Here is a 21,617-nt window from a genome sequence, read left to right on the forward strand (position 1 = left end):
AAACAACAAGTCACACATAAGGGAATCCCCATAAGGTTAACAACTGATCTTTCAGCAGAGACTCTGCAAGCCAGAAGGGAGTAGCAGGACATATTTAAAGTGATGAAAGAGAAAAACCTACAACCAAGATTACTCTACCCAGCAAGGATCTCATTCAGATTTGATGGAGAAATTAAAAGCTTTACAGACAAGCAAAAGCTAAGAGAATTCAGCACTACCAAACCAGATTTAAAACAAATGCTAAAGGAACTTCTCTAGAAGTTTCCTTCTCTAGGAAACACAAGAGAAGGAAAAGACCTACAATAATAAACCCAAAACAATTAAGAAAATTGTAATAGGAACATACATATCGATAATTACCTTAAATGTAAATGGATTAAATGCTCTAACCAAAAGACATAGACTGGCTGAATGGATACAAAAACAAGACCTGTATATATGCTGTCTACAAGAGACCCACTTCAGACCTAGGGACACATACACACTGAAAGTGAGGGGATGGAAAAAGATATTCCATGCAAATGGAAATGAAAAGAAAGCTGGAGTAGCAATTCTCATATCAGACAAAATAAGACTTTAAAACAAAGACTATTACAAGAGACAAAGAAGGACACTACATAATGATCAAGGGATCAATCCAAGAAGAAGATATAACAATTGTAAATATTTATGCACCCAACATAGGAGCACCTCAATACATAAGGCAAATACTAACAGCCGTAAAAGGGGAAATTGAAAGTAACACAATCATAGTAGGGGACTTTAACACCCGACTTTCACCACTGGACAGATCATCCAAAATGAAAATAAATAAGGAAACACAAGCTTTAAATGATACATTAAACAAGATGGACTTAATTGATATTTATAGGACATTCCATCCAAAAACAACAGAATACACATTCTTCTCAAGTGCTCATGGAACATTCTCAAGGATAGATCATATCTTGGGTCACAGATCAAGCCTTGGTAAATTTAAGAAAATTGAAATTGTACCAAGTATCTTTTCTGACCACAATGCTATGAGACTAGATATCAATTACAGGAAAAAATCTGTAAGAAATAGAAACACATGGAGGCTATACAACACACTACTTAATAACCAAGAGATCACTGAAGAAATCTAAGAGGAAATCAAAAAGTACCTAGAAACAAATGACAATGAAAACACAACAACACAAAACCTATGGGATGCAGCAAAAGCAGTTCTAAGAGGGAAGTTTATAGCTATACAAGCCTACCTTAAGAAACATCTCAAATAAACAACCTAACCTTACACCTAAAGCAATTAGAGAAAGAAGAACAAAAAAACCCCAAAGTTAGCAGAAGGAAAGAAATCATAAAGATCAGATCAGAAATAAATGAAATAAATGAAGGAAATGATAGCAAAGATCAATAAAACTAAAAGCTGGTTCTTTGAGAAGATAAACAAAATTGATACACCATTAGCCAGACTTATCAAGAAAAAAAGGGAGAAGACCGAAATCAATAGAATTAGAAATGAAAAAGGAGAAGTAACAACTGACACTGCAGAAATACAAAGGATCATGAGATTACTACAAGCAACTCTATGTCAATAAAATGGACAACCTGGAAGAAATGGACAAACTCTTAGAAATGCACAACCTTCCGAGACTGAACCAGGAAGAAATAGAAAATATGAACAGACCAATCACAAGCACTGAAATTGAAACTGTGATTAAAAATCTTCCAACAAACAAAAGCCCAGGACCAGATGGCTTCACAGGTGAATTCTATCAAACATTTAGAGAAGAGCTAACACCTATCTTTCTCAAACTCTTCCAAAATATAGCAGAAGGATGAACACTCCCAAATTCATTCTACGAGGCCACCATCACTCTGATACCAAAACCAGACAAAGATGTCACAAAGAAAGAAAACTACAGGCCAATATCACTGATGAACATAGATGCAAAAATCCTCAACAAAATACTAACAAACAGAATCCAACAGCACATTAAAAGGATCATACACTATGATCAAGTGGGGTTTATCCCAAGAATGCAAGGATTCTTCAATATACGCAAATCAATCAATGTGATACATCATATTAACAAACTGAAGGAGAAAGACCATATGATCATCTCAATAGATGCAGAGAAAGTTTTCAACAAAATTCAACACCCATTTATGATAAAAACCCTCCAGAAAGTAGGCATAGAGGGAACTTACCTCAACATAATAAAGGCCGTATATGACAAACCCACAGCCAACATCGTCCTCAATGGTGAAAAACTGAAACCATTTCCACTAAGATCAGGAACAAGAAAAGGTTGCCCACTCTCACCACCATTATTCAACATAGTTTTGGAAGTTTTAGCCACAGCAATCAGAGAAGAAAAAGAAATAAAAGAAATCCAAATTGGAAAAGAAGAAGTAAAGCTGTCACTGTTTGCAGATGACATGATACTATACATAGAGAATCCTAAAGATACCACCAGAAAACTACTAGAGCTAATCAATGAATTTGGTAAAGTAGCAGGATACAAAATTAATGCACAGAAATCTCTTGCATTCCTATACACTAATGATGAAAAATCTGAAAGTGAAATTAAGAAAACACTCCCATTTACCACTGCAACAAAAAGAATAAAATATCTAGGAATAAACCTACCTAAGGAGACAAAAGACCTGTATGCAGAAAATTATAAGACACTGATGAAAGAAATTAAAGATGATACAAATAGATGGAGAGATATATCATGTTCTTAGATTGGAAGAATCAACATTGTGAAAATGACTCTACTACCCAAAGCAATCTACAGATTCAATGCAATCCCTATCAAACTACCACTGGCATTTTTCACAGAACTAGAACAAAATATTTCACAATTTGTATGGAAACACAAAAGACCCTGAATAGTCAAAGCAATCTTGAGAAAGAAACACGGAGCTGGAGGAATCAGGCTCCCTGGCTTCAGACTATACTACAAAGCTACAGTAATCAAGACAGTACGGTACTGGCACAAAAACAGAAATATAGATCAATGGAACAGGATAGAAAGCCCAGAGATAACCCCACGCACATACGGTCACCTTATCTTTGATAAAGGAGGCAAGAATATACAGTGGAGAAAAGACAGCGTCTTCAATAAGTGGTGCTGGGGAAACTGGACAGCTACATGTAAAAGAATGAAATTAGAACACTCCCTAACACCATACACAAAAATAAACTCAAAATGGATTAAAGACCTAAATGTAAGGCCAGATACCATCAAACTCTTAGAGGAAAACATAGGCAGAATACTCTATGACATAAATCACAGCAAGATCCTTTTTGACTCACCTCCTAGAGAAATGGAAATAAAAACAAAAATAAACAAATGGGACCTAATGAAACTTAAAAGCTTTTGCACAGCAAAGGAAACCATAAACAAGACGAAAAGACAACCCTCAGAATGGGAGAAAATATTTGCAAATGAAGCAACTGACAAAGGATTAATCTCCAAAACATACAAGCAACTCATGCAGCTCAATATTAAAAAAACAAACAACCCAATCCTAAAATAGGCAGAAAACCTACATAGACATTTCTCCAAAGAAGATATACAGATTGCCAACAAACACATGAAAGAATGCTCAACATCATTAATCATTAGAGAAATGCAAATCAAAACTACAATGAGGTATCATCTCACACCGGTCAGAATGGCCATCATCAAAAAATCTACAAACAATAAATGCTGGAGAGGGTGTGGAGAAAAGGGAACCCTCTTGCACTGTTGGTGGGAATGTAAATTGATACAGCCACTATGGAGAACAGTATGGAGGTTCCTTAAAAAACTATAAATAGAACTACCATATGACCCAGCAACCCAACTACTGGGCATACACCCTGAGAAAAGCATAATTCAAAAAGAGTCATGTACCAAAATGTTCATTGCAGCTCTATTTACAATAGCCAGGACATGGAAGCAACCTAAGTGTCCATCAACAGAGGAATGGATAAAGAAGATGTGGTACATATATACAATGGAATACTACTTAGCCATAAAAAGAATGAAATAATGCCATTTGCAGCAACATGGATGGACCTAGATATTATCACACTAAGTGAAGTAAATCAGAGAAAGACAAATATCATATGATATCGTTTATATGTGGAATCTAAAAAAAGGTACAAATGAACTAATTTACAAAGCATAAAGAGTCACAGATGTAGAAACCAAACTTACGGTTACTGGGGAGGAAGGGGGAGAGGGATAAACTAGGAGGTTGGGATTGACATATACACATTACTATATATAAAATAGATAACTAATAAGGACCTATTGTATAGCACAGGGAACTCTACTCAATACTCTGTAATGACCTATATGGGAAAAGAATCTAAAAAAGAGTGGATATACGTATATGTATAACTGATTCACTTTGCTGTACAGCAGAAACTAACCCAGCATTATAAATCAACTATACTCCAATAAAAATTTAAAAAAAAAGAAACTATACATATTTTAGAATTCATATGGCTGTATCCCCCCAAATGGAATTTTACTGCACATAAATTTTAAAACACTTTACAAAGGAATGAAAGAGAAAACAAAACCAAACAAGAAATAAACCAAATACCTCCGAAGAAAAAGAGACTGCAATATAACAAATTTGTGGAGAATAATATGAGAGGAGGCAGATAATTAGGCCTGGTTTCAGAGGAACTTGTAAGTCTAGTCTGAATTATATTATAAATGTGAAAGGAAGCTTTTAAACAATGGATTCTCATAATTCAATTTATGTTAAAAAATCACTTTGGTTGTTTTGAATACAATAGATTGATAGACAGAAGGAGGAATCAGGGTTCATGTAGGGGATTAAGGAAAGAGAAACGTATTTAGTTAATTCCCAGGTATTGAAGTTAGGTTAATAGTGGTAACCGTAACTGAGCTAGAGAATACTGGAAAAAAAGAGCTGTTTGCCAAGATAGCAAGTTTAATTTAGGACATGTTGATTTTGAAGTATTAGGCAATATTTTAGTGAAAGAACTAAGTTTCAGTCTACAGTGTTCCAAACCTCAGCACTGAAAATTAGACATGGAGCACTGGTTTAGCTAAGTTGCAATAAACTTTGGGCAATTACTATTTTACTCGAGCTATATTTGATATTTTGGTTTAAAAGAAGAGTTGGGATCTAAATATTGTTTTCTTCTACAGCAAAGCCAGGGAGAGAATTCCTGAAGAAATCTCCAGTATAATAAGATGTAATTTATGGTTTCTACTTAGAGAAATCTGTATCTTAAGGCCTCATTTCTATTAACATATCCATTATCATAATCTCACTTTTGAAAAGGAGGACTTCTATTTTTCATTCTTCCCAGAGTTCTTCGTTCTTGCACCATTTAAAAAAAAATTTTATACCACATACTCCTTCTGGGATATGCCACTTTGATGTAGGCATTCTGTTACTAATGATTTAGGTTTACTTCTCTCCCTGTAGGGAGTTACATCCTTCCTTTTTCTCTTTTGAAATATCTTCATGGACAACATCATTGTTTCATTTCCCAAAATCTTGATCACAGTGTTTATTTTGCATTATTCTTCCCACTCACATGCTCACTTCTATAGGGTCATCTTTGATTATTCTTGTTTTTTAATTGCTTAACTCCTAATTTTTCTTTCTTTTTCTATTCTTTAAATTCCTCTAATTAATTAAAATCCTTTCTGGATCCTCCAAAATAGCATCATCATCTCTTTTGGTACTTTATATGCACTGAGATGGCTATAATAAAAAAGAGATAAAAAGAAGTGTTACTGAGAATATAGAGAAATTGGAACCCTCATACATTCCTGGTGAGAATGTAAAATGGTGCATCTTCTTTGGAAAATAGTTTGCCAGTTTCTCACAATGTTAAATCTAGAGTTACTATATGACCCATCAATGCCACTCCTAGGTATATACTCAAGAGAAATAAAAACGTATCACCACACAAAAACATGGACACAAGTGTTCATAGTGGCATAATTCACATGAGCCAAAAAGAGGAAAAAACCCAAATGCCCATCACTGAAAAAGGAGAAATAAAATGTGTCATATCCATACAATGGAATGGTATTTAACAATAAAAAGCAATGATATACTGATACATACAATATCATGGATAAACCCTGTAAACACTGTGATAAGTGATAGAAGCTTGTCACAAAATAACAAATATTGTATGATTTTAATTAGTATATGAAAATGTTCAGAATAGGAAAATCTATATACAGGAACTAGATTAGTGATTGTCTAAAACTTAGGGTGTGGGAGAGGGATGGGAAGTGACTGCAAATGGGTACACAGTTTCTTTTTGGGGTGATGAAAATGTTCTAAAATTGACTGTGATAATGGCTGCAGAGCCACTGAATTGTGCACTTTAAATGGGTGAATTATACTATATATGAATTATATCTCAATAAGGTTATTTTAAAAAATAAAATTAGAAATTAGAAAATGAATTTAAAATTAGACAATTGTATGTAAAAGTGAAAGTTTCAAATTTTCTAGTGTTCTTATATGATTCAGGAGTAAAAAAAGACACCGATTAACATTATTACTGGTTAGGAAAAATATACATGTTACAATTTAAGGGCATTCATTAAAGAAAAAATATGAAATGTATAATTCCTAAACTGCTAAAAGGAAAAACAACTAAAGAATATTAAAAGGACATTCAATTTAATAGAAAGCAGGGAAGAAGAAAAAAAGATTGCTTGAGAAAGCATTTTAAAAAGTGAAAAGATGGAGAAAAAAATTAAAATACAACAGTAATTGCAATAAATAGAAATTCACTAAATCTGTTTCTTTAAATGTCAGAGATTTTCAGATTTTTACAACAGGATAAACAATGTCCAGATATTTGTGGTGTACATGAAACACATTTAAAATCTATTAAAATAAAAAATATTGAATGTAATGAAAATAGATTTACCATTGAAATTCTAACAAAATGATACTATATCTAAGTTTATATAAAACAAGTTATAAATTAAGACAAAAATTTCAATAAAGACATAGAGAATTCAAAATGGTTAAAACAACAATTCAACTCCACTCATAATAATGGATAGAAACACCAGACAAACATAAGTAAGGAAACAGAGGGTTCGAACAACACAGTAAACCAACTACATTCAAAGGACATATGTAAAACACTATTCCCAACAACAGGATACACATTCTTCTCAAGTGTACATGAGATATTGTCCAGGATATACCATATTTTAGGTCACAAGTTTTCTCAATAAATTAAAAAAAATAGATATCATGAAAAGTATCTCCTTTAACTACAGCAGAATAAAGTCAGAAATCAATAACAGAAGAAAACCTGGAAAACTCACAAATTTGGGGAAATGAAACAACATACTCTTGAACAACCAACAGCTCATAGAAGAAATCACAAGGGAAATTAGAAAGTACTTAGAGACAAATGAAAATGAAAACAGAACATAATAAAACTGATGGGATGCAGTAAAAGCAGTGCTAAGGAGGAAATGTTTAACTATAAATGTTTACATTGAAAAACAAGAAAGATCTCAAATCAACAACCTAACTTTAAACTTAAGGAACTAGAAAAAGAACTAAACCCAAAGTTAGCAGAAGGAAGGAAATATTGTAATAAAGATTAAAACAGATAAATGAAATAGAAAATAGTAAAATAATAGAGAAAAATCAACAAAACCAACGGTTGGTTCTTCAAACCAATCAACAAAATTGGCAAACCTTTGGCTAGATTTACTAAGGAAAAGAAAGAGAGAAGATTCAACTTACTAAAAATAAATAAAAATAAATATAGTATAGATACTACTACTGATCCTATGATAATAAAAGGGATTTATTAGAGTGTACTCTGAACAACTGTACACAAATTGTATAACCTAGATGAAATGGACAAATTCCTAGAAACACAAAACCTACCAAGACTGAATCATGAAAACATAGAAGGACTGAATAGAACTATGACTAGTAAGGAGATTGAATCAGTAATCAAAAATCTCCTGACAAAGAAAAGCCTGGGACCTGATGGCTTCACTGATTAATTCCACTAAACATTTCAAAAAGAACTAATACCAGTCCTTCTCAAATTGTTCCAAACATTAAAGAGTAGAAAACAATCCCTAAGTCATCCTATGTGGCCAGCATTATCCTGATACCAAAGTCAGACAAAGACACAAGAAAAGAAAAGTACTAATATCCTTTATGAACAATGATGCAGAAAAGGGGAAATTATTATTAAAAGAATTATATACTATGACCAAGTAGGATTTATTCCTGGAATGCAAGGATGGTCTAACATATGGAAATGTAATACTCCATATTAACAAAAAGAAGGGGGAAAACTCACATGATTACTTCCATATCCATATGAATTTTAGTACCTCAAGGGACCCCAAGTAGCCCAAAACATCTTGAAAAAGAGCAAAGATGGAGGACCCACACTTCTTGATCTCAAAATTTACTACAAAGCTACAGTAATCAAGACAGTGTGATACTGGCATAAAAATGGACAAAAGACTTAAACAGACATTTCTACAAAGAAGATATATGAATGGCAAATAAGCACGTGAAAAAGTGCTTATCAGCACTAATCGTTAAAGAAATGCACATCAAAACCACAATGAGATACAAAGTTGCACCCTCTGGGACGGCTACAATCAAAAAAAAAAAAAGAAAAGAAAGGAAAAAGAAAAGAAAGAAAGAAAAAGAAAATCACAAGTGTTGGTGAGAATATGGAAAAACTGGAATCCTTGTGCACTGCTGGTGAGAATGCAAACAGTACAACTGCTATGGAAAACAGTAAGGAGGTTCTTCAAAAAATTAAAAATAGAATTACCATATGACCTAGGAATTTCTCTTCTGGGAATATATCCAAAAGAATTAAAAGCAAAATCTTGAATACATATTTGTACACTCATGTTCATAGAAGCATTACTTACAATAGCTAAAACATGGAAGCAACTCAAGTGTCCATAAACAGATGAATGGATAAACAAAATGTGGTATATACATACAATGGAATATTACTCAGCCTTAAAAGAAGAGAAATTCTGACATATATCACAACATGGATGAGCTTTGAGAACATCATGCTAAGTGAAATAAGCCAGTCACAAAAGGACAAACATTATATGATATCACTTATATAAGATACCTAGAGTAGTAAAGATCATGTAAACAGAAAGAGGAATGGTGGTTGTCAGTGGCTGGGGAAGAGGAGATAGGGAGTTACTGTTTAATGTGTACAGAGTTGCAGCTCTGCAAGATAAAAAGAGTTCTGGAGATGGATAGTGTAAATAGCTGCACAATAATGTAAATGTACTTAACATCACTGAATTGTTCACTTAAAAATGGTTAAGATGGCAAATTTTATATTATTTGTATTTTACCACAATAAAAAAATTGAAGGGAAAACCACAACAATTCATAAGAAAAATTGAAAATTCTAACTTGTTTGCACTTAAAAACATAATATTAAAGTGGATAAATATTAAGGCAATCTATCACTGTATTCACACTGAGGCCACACTTCCTGAGAGCTGTTCTCAGTCAATGACTGAACATGGCAGTGACAGTAAGGAAGGCCTGATCCTGAGAGATGCATAACTCCTCTGTTAGGATACAGAGTTTGGCTCAAGGACTCGCCATTGGTCTTGTCAAACTTTCAGGCTCTTTCATTCAACTTTCCTTTCTCCCTGCTCTACTTCACGAAGGTCAGATTGGCACTGTGGTCTAAAAGATCTCTCACATTCTCCCTTGCTCTTTCCCTCACAGGAGTTCCCCCTAATACGTTTACTGCATGGCCAACGCCATTTTGGTCTACTTCTCTGAGGACTTGCGGTCTGAGCAATCAGGAGGTAAAATGGGGATTTGAAACTGGCTCACTCACTACTTGGCAGGCTAAAAAGAAACCATCCGTGTTGCTAGATGAGAGACAGAGAGTCCCTGGAAGAAGGCTTCAATTGCTAAATATTTCACCAGTGGTGACCTGGGGAAAATGCTTTCAAAAGAGAGTGGAGTTGGCTGACTACTGCTATGTTTGTATTGACCCTACAGAGGGATAATGAGAGACTGAAGGCCACTAATAACCATTACAGGCTAAATATACGAGCTAGAGAGTCTCTTTTATAGCTTTAAATCAGGCCCTTACCTCTGACAGTGGAGGAGCCAATATGAATGAGCAGTAGACTGACGATCTAATTGTTAGAACTGCAGAGCTCCAGAGATGATAGACTGCTCAGCCAAAGCAGTCCTCTTATGCAAAGACAACGGCCACTGTTGGAAAACTGGAGCTCTTGAAATATGGGATAGGAATACCTAGAATGCACTATCTACATAGATGTTTCTGAGGATGTTGGTTCTACAACTCCCGTTTCTAGTAATAGAGACAACAGGGTCGCCCCCCCTAAAGGCTGCCACCACCTCCTCTCCTGATCGCTAGACTAATAACTGAATTTAATGACAGAATAATGCATCTTGGCCTGAAAAGAAAGGGAAAAGATTATATACTTGAAAAAGCTGCAAGAATTGGCTAGCATGTACTGGCAGCAGCCAGGAGATCATGTCAGGAATTGGATTTTGGTGGTATTTGATCAAGGGGGATGGAATGTAAGCCTGGATAAACAAGAATTCATGAATTTTGGCACACAGTCTCAGGACCAGGTGATATAATACCCTATGGAGGACTCCAGGGGATGGGGCAAAACTTGATGAGGAAGTGATTCTTATAAGCCTGGAAAAAAGCACTGGCCAAGGCAAGGTGAAATGGAAATGCCTGAGTTGCCCTAGAAGATGGAAGAGAAAAGAATAAAAAAGCTGACAGGAGGGAATGTACCGGAATGGATATATTATGTAAGGCCAGTAGATTACTTTCTATGAGACGTACCAGTCACCAAGGCCATGAGAAATTTGCTGGTGAAAGGGGCACCAGCTTCACTAAGAAGTTCACTGGTGGCTTTCTTCTGCAGACCAGAGCTGACAACAGGAGAGGCAGTGACAAAGGGAGGCGTTAAGTGATGGGGCCCCAAAGTAAAAACGATCAAGGGTCAGTGCTTAACTGACAGAATCCAGGGTCTACAATGAGGATAAAGTTCAACAAGACTGGAGGAGCAGGCAAGGGTGTTGGCCCACAACGAGCTGTGGGATGATTAATAATGGATGTATCTATCTCGAGAGGCAAAATAGATGGGCAGCCAACAACGGTGCTATTTAACATTTACTTTTGTTGTAAGTAGGAATGGAGGAACAAACGCTGAGCGTTGTTGCCAAGAGAAACTCATGATCCTCTGCTCAGTTCCCAGATGAGTTAATTTACAAATCCAGAACCCACTGAATAGGTGGCTGAGTCCATAGAAGAAAAGACATTTTGAAACATCTTGGAAAGTGTATAAAATGATCCCCAAAGGGACCTGTGTATGATTCCTTTACAAAGAGCCCTGTGTATATTTGGGTATATACACAGGTATATACACGGGTATGTACACAGTGCAAGAGGAGTAAGTAGATATTTTGATTACTATAAGACACAGGGTTAGAGATCACAGAGATACTCAAGGACTAAAATACCATCATGAACCCTTGTTAGACTTGGGGTATCTCCAGGGTCCAGGTAAGAAATTCTGGCTAAATTCTGGATCATAGTGGGCCAACTGTGTCTATGCATCCACCCAGCGATAATTTCCCTAACTTCTCAAGTGTATAATTAGAACTTATGTACAAGGTGATTAGAGTAACCCCTACATTGCATCCCTGGCCTGTGGGGTAAGATCTATCATAGTGGGAAAGACCAAGTGACAACCTCTGAAAATACCTGCCATCTGGTCAAGATGGTAAATCAAAAACATTATGTAATTCCAGTGGGACAGTGAAAATTAGAACCCCCATTAAAAATCTAAATGGTATAGGGGTAGTGGTCCCTGACATATCTCCATTTTATTTACCAGGCTTATTCTTTTAAAATTCAGATTCACACAGACTTACTTTTCCATTTTACATACCAGAAAAAAGTATTTATTTTTAAAATAATTCCTTTCAGTTTTCTAATCATTCACTATATTATAGTACACACTCTAACAACAACATCCTTTAATTCTAGATATGAAAGGGCTGAGATTTAAAGATGCTAGGTGACCTACTTAAGATGGCACAGAAAGCTAAGATCAGAGCCAGGCTATGCCTATAAGTGATCTTCCTAGTACTGACTCAATTATGTTTACCACCAGAACTATGCCCAATATAAAAGTAAAAAACTGACACAAAGTTTATGAACTGGCCTCCATCAAACCATGGCTAAACTGAAAGGCTGACACATTCACCTATGCTACTTCAATAACTCAGAAACAGCAATAGCAGTAATAGTGGCCTGATTGAAGGATGTCCATAAATGCCGACCTGTCTAAAACTCTCTTTTAAAATTTAACAGTGGCTTTATTTAAAAAAATAATAAACTTAAAAGTATTTGTGCATGTTTTTTTCTTAACAATGAGACAATTAGAAAACTGTCTAATTTACATTTTAATACTGAGAAAAATTTAAATGATAAAAAACCCATTAAATATACTTTATCTCACACAATGCTTAGAATATTTTATATTACTTTGTCCATGATGACAACATAATAAATAGGATCATCTCTAAGACATGGTACACATTAACACTAGCTTTCTTTTACTTAATAAAAGAGTTATTGAACTTAAACATGCACACAAATTCAAAAGCTTAAATAAAACCCTAAACATTTAAATAATTTACATATATATTCAGCTTTGTGAATTTTTACACAAAACTAAACTTTTTAGCATATTAACATCCACATTATTCTGTCAAAAACTTTTATTTTTATGCATTAAATAAGGCTCATTCTATTACAACTTCTCACACTTTTCCAAAAACATTGCAATCTAATTAATAGGCTTAATATCCCTTAATATTCAGAAGTACAAAATCAGAGAACGTTAAATATATTTAAGATGTCTCCTCGGAACTTCCCTGGTGGCGCAGTGGTTAATAATCCGCCTGCCAATGCAGGGAACACGGGTTCGAGCCCTGGTGTGGGAAGATCCCATATGCCGCAGAGCAACTAAGCCCATGCACCACAACTACTGAGCCTGCGCTCTAGAGCCCGAGAGCCACAACTACTGAGCCCACGTGCCACAACTACTGAAGCCCGCGCACCTAGAGCCTGTGCTCCACAACAAGAGAAACCACCGCAATGAGCAGCCCGCACACCACAGCGAAAAGTAGCCCCTGCTTGCCCCAACTAGAGAGAAAGCCCGTGCGCAGCAACGAAGACCCAACACAGCCAAAAAAATAAATGAATTAAAAAAAAAAGTTGTTTCCTCAAATTTCATTTTTAAGGGACAAATTTAAAGTATGAAAAGACTTTGCACATGTTAGTGATATATATGATTTAGCATTAAATTCTGGAAATTAACACTTTTTAAGGGACAAAGACAAACATGATTGCTTTCAGAGCAAAGTGACCAACATGGTAAGGATTTTGACAACAAGAAGTGAATAAACGAACAGAGAATGTGTAAATTGGAGAAAAGAGTGTAGAAAACTAGAGGGCTGCAAATGGAGATGAGAGAGATTAGACTTGCTATGTATGGGCCCATATGGGTAAATGAGAAGAGCTATTACAGGGAGGCAGATTTCATCGCAATTATAAAGAACAATTAGTTATCTGAAGATAGAAAATGGTATCTCAAGAGATGGTGTGTTTCCTGTCATTAAAGGCATTCAGGCATAAGTTAGATCAGGGGTTGGGCAAATTATGTCCACATAATTCTGCTAGGCAGAATTCAGCCTAGCAGCTGTTTTTATAATAAAGGTTTATTGGAACATAGTCACTCCCATTTGTTTCCATACTGGCTGAGGCTGCTTTAGCACCACAACAGCAGAGTTGTTTAGATGCAACAGAGACCTTATACCCCACAAATCTTGAAATATTTACTAACTGGCTCTTTACAGAAAATGTTTGCTAACTCCTGTGGATAAGGTATTAGGAATTCAAGTATTGTATGGTGTCGTTATAAGATAACCAATAATGTTACTTTGGTGTTGAGGAAAGTGCTTGGCATATCATCTGTGTCAAGGATTTGGTTTAACAGGTTCTTCGCTGTTCAACGCAGCCCAGACAACTTGGTGAGTGAAGGTCAAAATTACATGCACTGTTTGTAAAGTTGCGTGCTGTGATGTGGGGCTATGCCTGCCAGAAGGAGGCACAATTGTCTAATTTACACAAAGGCACCTAGTGGACCAGTATAAGCGGTACACATCATAATCATGTTAACAAAAATAACATTCTTTCTAATCCAGATGATCTCAGGTGCCATCACACAGATATTCTACCACTAAAATTCAGCTGCTTCTCCTCACCCAGTGTTTCTTTATTTACATCCCATGGAAATGAAAATAGATGTTCTATGAAGAGAGCTTTTAGGTTTTGAGAAATGCTACAAACTCCGCCCTCTCTTTTAGAAAGATACACTGCAAATTAACATATTAAAAACTGTGAGGAAAAAATAAACTCTGAGAAGTAATGTCAGTTAAAAACAAACCAAAAAAGCCCTATTTAACTTCAGTATACACAGCATTTTCCAAATGTATTTAATTATGGAACACTTTTTAATGAACCTACTGTTAATATCTCAAATAACTAATATTCTAGGAAATTATGCGATATCCTAAGTCATATTTAGTACTTCCAGATTATAAGCTCTCTAAAGGCAGAAAATACATACTTTTTCTCATCCCCTACAGATTTCATCACATTGCTAAGCACATATAATAATTACCTAAGTAATCCAAGAAATAACTGAATTGATATGGATTTTAATGCTAGGAGATGGACCTAATCAATACAGTGAATGCACTGTTAATTTTATTAATTAAAACAGGCTTTAATTACTTATATGACAGGGGAACACAGGGTTATCGTCCTCTTTCCACTGAATCAATTAGCTATTAAATAGTACTACAGCAAAATAAACTTGCAAAAGTATATGTCAAGTATGTTTCTTCTGCTCTGTGGTATATATTTAAGTATATAAAACTATTCAAGACACACTGTATCATATTTAAGGGTAAAGAACTGGTAAATTACCTAACAGATTTATAGAACATACATCAGAATATAGGTTTAACAAATTCAAAGTCAGTAAAAGCAAATTACCTGAAGAAGGTGACAAAAAACTGCACAAGATCCATGATTGTATTATGTTGTGAGAATGCAATCTGAAAAATCAAAATAAAAGAAAGTTTGAAACTTACTGAATCTATGCTCTTCTTCAAAGTGGTGATGTTTCATGGCATTTATAAATACAATACTTTTAAATCATCAAGAAATTTGGATCACCATATTATAAATCATATGTGCTGGAATCAAAATTTCATTGAGAACACCTAATATAACCAACTACTGATGACCTTTGCACAGGCTATAACATTAAATGGCTTAAGAAAACTATCATATATGGAATCTAAAAAAACGGTACTGATGAACCTAGTGGCAGGGCAGGCATAAAGACACAGACGTAGAGAACGGACTTGAGGACACGGGTCGGGGGGGCGGGGAGGGAAGCTGGGATGAAGTGAGAGAGTAGCACGGACATGTATACACTACCAAATGTAAAGTGGATGGCTAGTGGGAAGCTGTTGCATAGCACAGGGAGATCAACTCCATGCTCTGGACGACCTAGAGGGGTGGGATAAGGAGGGTGGGAGGGAGGCTCAAAAGGGAGAGGATACGGGGATATATGTATACATACAGCTGATTCACTTTGTTGTACAGCAGAAACTAACACAACATTGTAAAGCCATTATGCTCCAATAAAGATGTGAAAAAAAAAGAAAACTATTATAAAATTACTTCAGTAATGCATGCTAAGACTTTCATGTGAAATCCTATGACATATTAAATGTGTCTAACTAAAACAGGCAAATGAGTTTCTTCATCTAATAATTATCACATTTTTCTATCAATACAATTGATAATTGCTTGTGTGCCAAAAAACTTAATTTCAACTGTATTAAGGAAACTGAAGGAACTAGTTTTACTTGTATATTCTTGTCTAGGGAAGCTGCATACAACTATTTTGTTATAAACCCCTGCAAGAATAAAATACACCACCTCAGTTTATATTTTCATGTTAATGAATTTTGAGAGGAGAAATAAATCAATAAGCTAAAATTGTTCTCCACTTTTGTTAACATTATAGAGATCATACTGTAACATGTTTCTTGAGGAAGTATTATATAGTGAACTAGTCAATAATGCAGCATCTGAATAGAGAATATCTATTTAGATAGAGAAATAGAGAAAATCCAACTTTTTCACTTACTAGATGTAAATATTTTAGAAAACTATTTAACCTATTTTTGTCCCATATGTGAATGGCAATAATAAGAGCATCTACCTCATAGTGTTAGAGAAAAGACTAACTCAATTAATAGAAATAAAATTATTGCCATAATATCTGGTATATAGTATAAGTATAATACAGTAAATATTATACTTTTACATCATGTATAAAGGAGATGGTCAACATAAGTGAATTTTCCCAGATAGCTGAAGCTAAACAATTAAGTTCTTGAAATCTTCTCCTTTAATAATCTTTTATGAAAAATTTTCAAAAACATGTAATACAATTTCCACTTCCAGTGAAAATGGACTAACAAGGATGAGATTTCTCTCTTGTCTTACAGAACTAGAAAACTATATAAAATGTATGGAAAAACCATATTCAGACATTAGACAAAACGCAGAGGAGGATATAATCCATGAGTGAAGGAAAAGAAAGGAAATGAGTCTCACAATTATCCCAGCTTTCAGGGCAAGGAATTGAAATGGCATTCTAAAATAAGAAATATTGTTTCTTATATAAAATAAAGAATTACAGCCAGTCCAGAAAATGGTTAAATTTTTGGTATATACATGAAAGCTTAAATATAATAACATTCATTTCCAAAAAGCTTCTAAGCATTTGAAGAATTACAGAGCATTTATACAGACACTGAGGAAAGACAGTTGCTGTAGGAGATTGGTTCTAGGTGAAAATGTTTTAAAAGATTTAAGAAAAAACATCTTTTAAAATGGAGAAGATACAGATGAATTTTCTCTCCAGGTACTGTTCATGAGAGTATCTTAGAAACAGAGCTTATCAAACAATATTGTCAACAGTATCTTAAAACCATGGAAAGATGATTCTGAATACAGTAATTGAGAACTGGATAATCTTCAAAAGGATAATTATTTTGAAATCATAATCAATGAAATTGGTTTAAGATAAATTGGAATAGGAAGGTAAACTTAGACCATGTTGAGAAATATCTAAATGAAAAAGAAGAAAAAGGACTTCAATAATTAGCAAATGTATGGAAAAGAGAAAAGAAAAAAATAAATAAAAATACATGTAACATAAAATAAATTTAAAAATAAAGGAATAAGATAAAGTATATAGAAGCAATTGCACTAAATGTGAACAGACTGAATCCTCATCAAAAGAGAGAGATTTCCATAGCACATTAAAAACCATAATTTAGCTTTATGTTTTTTATAGAAAGCACATCTATAGCAGTGGCACACTTATATCCAAAATATAAAGGATTGTGAAAAAAAAAAATTGGCTCTTAAAGACAACAACAATGAAGGCATGAAGGATAATATCAATAGCAAAGTGAAATTCAAAATCAAAACCTGGTCAAATAAAATGTATAAGGCACAAATAATGAATAAAAATAATAAACCTATATGCACCAAAAACACAGGCCAAATAAGTGAAAACACAATGTCTGGACTTATAAGGAGAATTAGATAACATAATTACAGAATAAATTTTAATATGTATATCTCTTTAATAACCTATCTGATCAAGCAGACAAAAATTAATTTATTCAGTCATTCAAATCATGAAGAAATATTCAAAGAAATATTGCTTAAGCAAGCTCTGTTCTAGGAGCTGGTGACAATCTTGTAAATAAGACAAAGTCCCTGGTCTCTTGGAGTTTGCATCCCAATAGCAGGAGGCAAAAAATAACCAGGTAGACTCATAAGTGGATTATCATAATTTTCGACAATGGTAAGTGTTCTGAAGAAAAACAAGGTGATGTGATGCAGTGGAAGGATATGTAGCTAGTTGAGATTAGGCAGTTAGGGGCAGCCTCACTGAAGACATGATATATGAGCTGGACATACAAATAATAAGAATGGTAAAGCCACACAAAGATCTGTCAGTGGAGGATTCCAGGCTTAGGGAATAGTACACTTAGGCTAGAGATGTTTGAGAAACTGAAGTCACAAGAGCTGGAGTATTGTGAGCTAGGGGCAGAGAAGTTAAAAATAAGTTCAGAGTGACAAGTGGGGGTTAATTCACCTAGGTCCTTGGCATGATAAAGAGTTTGGAACATATTATAAGACCTGAGCCATGTAATGACATGATCTAACTCTCAAGAAAAATATCATTCTGGCTGCTGGGTGGGAAAGAGATGATAGAGGAAAGCAGGGACATTAGAAAGAAGGATATTGGATTTTTCTAGTTATGATATGATAGTAGTTTGCACAAGAGTAGTAGCCATGGAGGCAAAACCAAGTTGATGGGCACATAATTTAGAGTGAAAGGTGAGAAGGCTTGGTGAACATTGGATATGACTCATTTAAAACTTCTAAGAGGATGTTCAGGGCCACCTCATTATTAGAGCTAACAACAACAACAAACAAGTGAACAATTAAGTAGGAGGAAACCAGGAGAGTATTGTGTCAAGGATGCCAAGGAAAAGGAATCTTGCAAGAGGAAAGTAGTGGCTGGTTTTGTTGGTTGAGTAAGATGAGGATGGGACTATGACCATTAAATTTGCCAACATCAACTTTGTGGGTAACAAACAAATGCACTTTCAATGAAGGGGTGGGAATGTTCATCTAAACAGAGAACATAAGACGAGTATGTAATGTGAGGCAGTACAGACAGCAACTACAGACTGAACTTCCAAAAAGGTCTGTTAAAAACAGAGCAGAAAGAATCAGGAGCATGTAAAATAGGAAAACAAATCTTTTGTTAAATCCACAGAGCATTTAGAAAAGTAGACAGTGAACATTATGCAGAGAAACTACTTAAAAATTCTGAATGGTAGTGATTTTATGTACTATATTATCTGATTAAAATCAAAATTAAAGCTATAATTTTGGATATAATCAAAACAAGTTAACTATTTGGAAATTAAGAAATATAATCTGTGAGGCCGAGTTCTAGGTGGACAGTGGCAGTGGTAGCATAGTTTTAAAATATCCCTGATTTTCCACATTAAAAAAAAAACTCAAATCTATCTATCTATCTATCTATCTACCTACCTACCTATCTATGGCAAGTAAACTGCAGAAAGAAAATACATAGAAAACAATTTCAACAAAGTTAAATGAAAAATTATCCTCCTCTTGAATGCCGAAACATGAACAGGTACGGATAAACCACAACACCAGACACATATGGTACCAGGGTCTGCGAGGGAGTAAGAAGACAGAATCAACAGGAAAATACAAAAGGCCTTCAATGGAACCAGGCAGGCCCACTGAATACAGAAGGTAAAAATATAAGTGGTCTGCCTAGTCCAAGAGCATATGAGTGCAAAGGGTCCTTGAGAAGTTCCAAAAGGAGCTAGAACAGCTTGGGCCACATGAATTTTCAAAAGCAACCAGTCAAATCTCTATTCCAGGACAGGCTCCATATTGAGGAAAAACTGTTGGAAGTGAAATCAAAATTGAGCAGAGCGAGAAAATGGAAACAAAGGATAAAAGTTCCAACTGGGGAGAGGAACAGAGCCAAGACATCTTTAAAAACCAAGTGATACACTTTGGGGGGAGGAAAAAATACATCTATATTCAAATATGGGTCTTGCCACTAATTCCTTTGCATACTGTCAATGCAAATCATTATCATCACTCTGATTCTTTAACCTATAAAGGGTTTTGCATTCCTTCAAGATAAGTTATGCATAAACAGTGGGAATAGCCAACAGTGTTAAAATCAATTTAGACTGGCAAAGTACATGATTCAAGCTGGTACTGCAGAATTTTATTATGGTTTGCTTGCCCTTTCTGGGTCCATATAGCTAAGTAACTTGGAAAAAAAAGTCATGTTTTGAGGCAAGTAAGCAAAACATAGACCCAAATGAAAATATCTACAATGTCCTGCATTTTCCCAAAGAATATCTGAGTAAATAAAGCAGTCAAGTGAAGGATCTACAAGTTACAATCATGAACTAAAGCACTAAAACATTCTAAAACTTTAATTATATTATCTATCTGTAACTAATCTGTTAATATAATTGTACTCAAGAGTAAATGTAGATGGCACAAGCAGTCTCTATACTTAGCATACCGTCTGGATTCTGGGGACTCAAGCTAAACAGCATTTGATATTGGTTGTTCAAATGGAAAGTCAGCAGTACAATGTGTTGTGCAAGTCTTTTTAAATGTTTCTCCTCCTGAGACTTTCTATAGGAAGTTCCACAGGAGATAGCCTATGGAACATACTGTGTCAGACACTTCATTGTCAGGCACAGGCATAAAAATGGAAGGCAGATACAAGGAGATTTGGTTGCACTGGTGAACAAGACCAAGCGAGCACTAACTCAAGCAGATTCCCTCTCAATATTCTCTCTCTGGAGTGTCAAGGTATTCATCCATCAAATATTTCACTGAATATCTATTATATTCTGGGCACCATGTCAGGTTCTTGGATATATCAGTGAAAAAAAGATTCTTAGTGGTTGTGGCAGGGTAGACAGAAACAGTAATAACAATTATAAATTATATAGTGTTTTAGAACTTGGTAATTCTAATGGGAAAAAAAAACCATTAAAAGTATCCTATTTTCTATATTAACATATGTGGGACAAGAAATCACTCCTTGGTAACTAAAAACATGCGGAAGTACTGAGAACAGACAGGAGAAAAAAGCAGGGGTAGCCGGAAGAAATGATACTAGCATTAGTTGCAAATGTATCTGACTATTTTCTCAGCATTTCTCTCTCTAGGAAGAGCATCCAGCAACTCCAGGCCCCTTCCAATGAAACTGAAAGACCTACAGAGACAGGAGTAAGTATAGACAAAGGGAGAGCATTCTAAGTGACACTGGGCAACTGGTCTTCATGTGGCTGGCTCACTATCATCTAGAGCTCACCTCAAATATCACACTTCTCTAAGACACATATAAAGTAGCTGCCCTCTCCCTTATTCTATATTCTTGTGTAAACCTACTTCTTTTATACTTCAGTCTGAAATTATCTGATTTATTGGTTGATCATTAGTTAAAATATCTTTCCCCACTAAAACGTAAACTCCTTGAGAATAGTAGCCTTGTTCATAATGTCCATGGCACTATTCCAGTACCTAGAACAGTATTTGGCACATAGTACATAGTAAGCATTTAATAAAAACTTGCTGAATAAATGAATAACAATAGCAAAATTCAGCACAAGAGTATTCTTAGGACTTCATATATCCTTATTAAGAGCCATGAAAGGAAGGAGGTACAGATGTTATTCTGAGAAACATTAAAAAATTATTTATTTACTTAAATTTCTTTTATAAATCAATAATCACATAGACTATAAGTGCCTTCTAATTTCAA

General features: G+C 34.8%; 1 protein-coding gene across 10 annotated transcripts in view; it reads right to left on the reverse strand.

The window, feature by feature from the left end:
- ATRNL1 (attractin like 1) overlaps positions 1-21,617 on the reverse strand; it is a 715,591-nt gene that overhangs the window by 410,830 nt on the left and 283,144 nt on the right. For 8 of the 10 annotated variants that reach the window (XR_014253040.1, XR_014253041.1, XM_082423366.1 and 5 more), the window contains exon 25: positions 15,167-15,228. The exons of the other annotated variants lie outside the window; for them this stretch is intronic. Coding sequence is in view for 6 of the 8 variants with exons in the window: in XM_082423366.1 (XP_082279492.1) it covers positions 15,167-15,228 (62 nt within the window). In the remaining 2 variants the exon portion in view is untranslated. The remainder of the gene's footprint in view (positions 1-15,166; positions 15,229-21,617) is intronic. 10 annotated transcript variants of the gene reach the window in all.

This window comes from Balaenoptera physalus (assembly GCF_965194825.1).
Source record: "Balaenoptera physalus genome assembly, chromosome: 14".
In the NCBI taxonomy this organism is placed as follows: domain Eukaryota; kingdom Metazoa; phylum Chordata; class Mammalia; order Artiodactyla; family Balaenopteridae; genus Balaenoptera; species Balaenoptera physalus.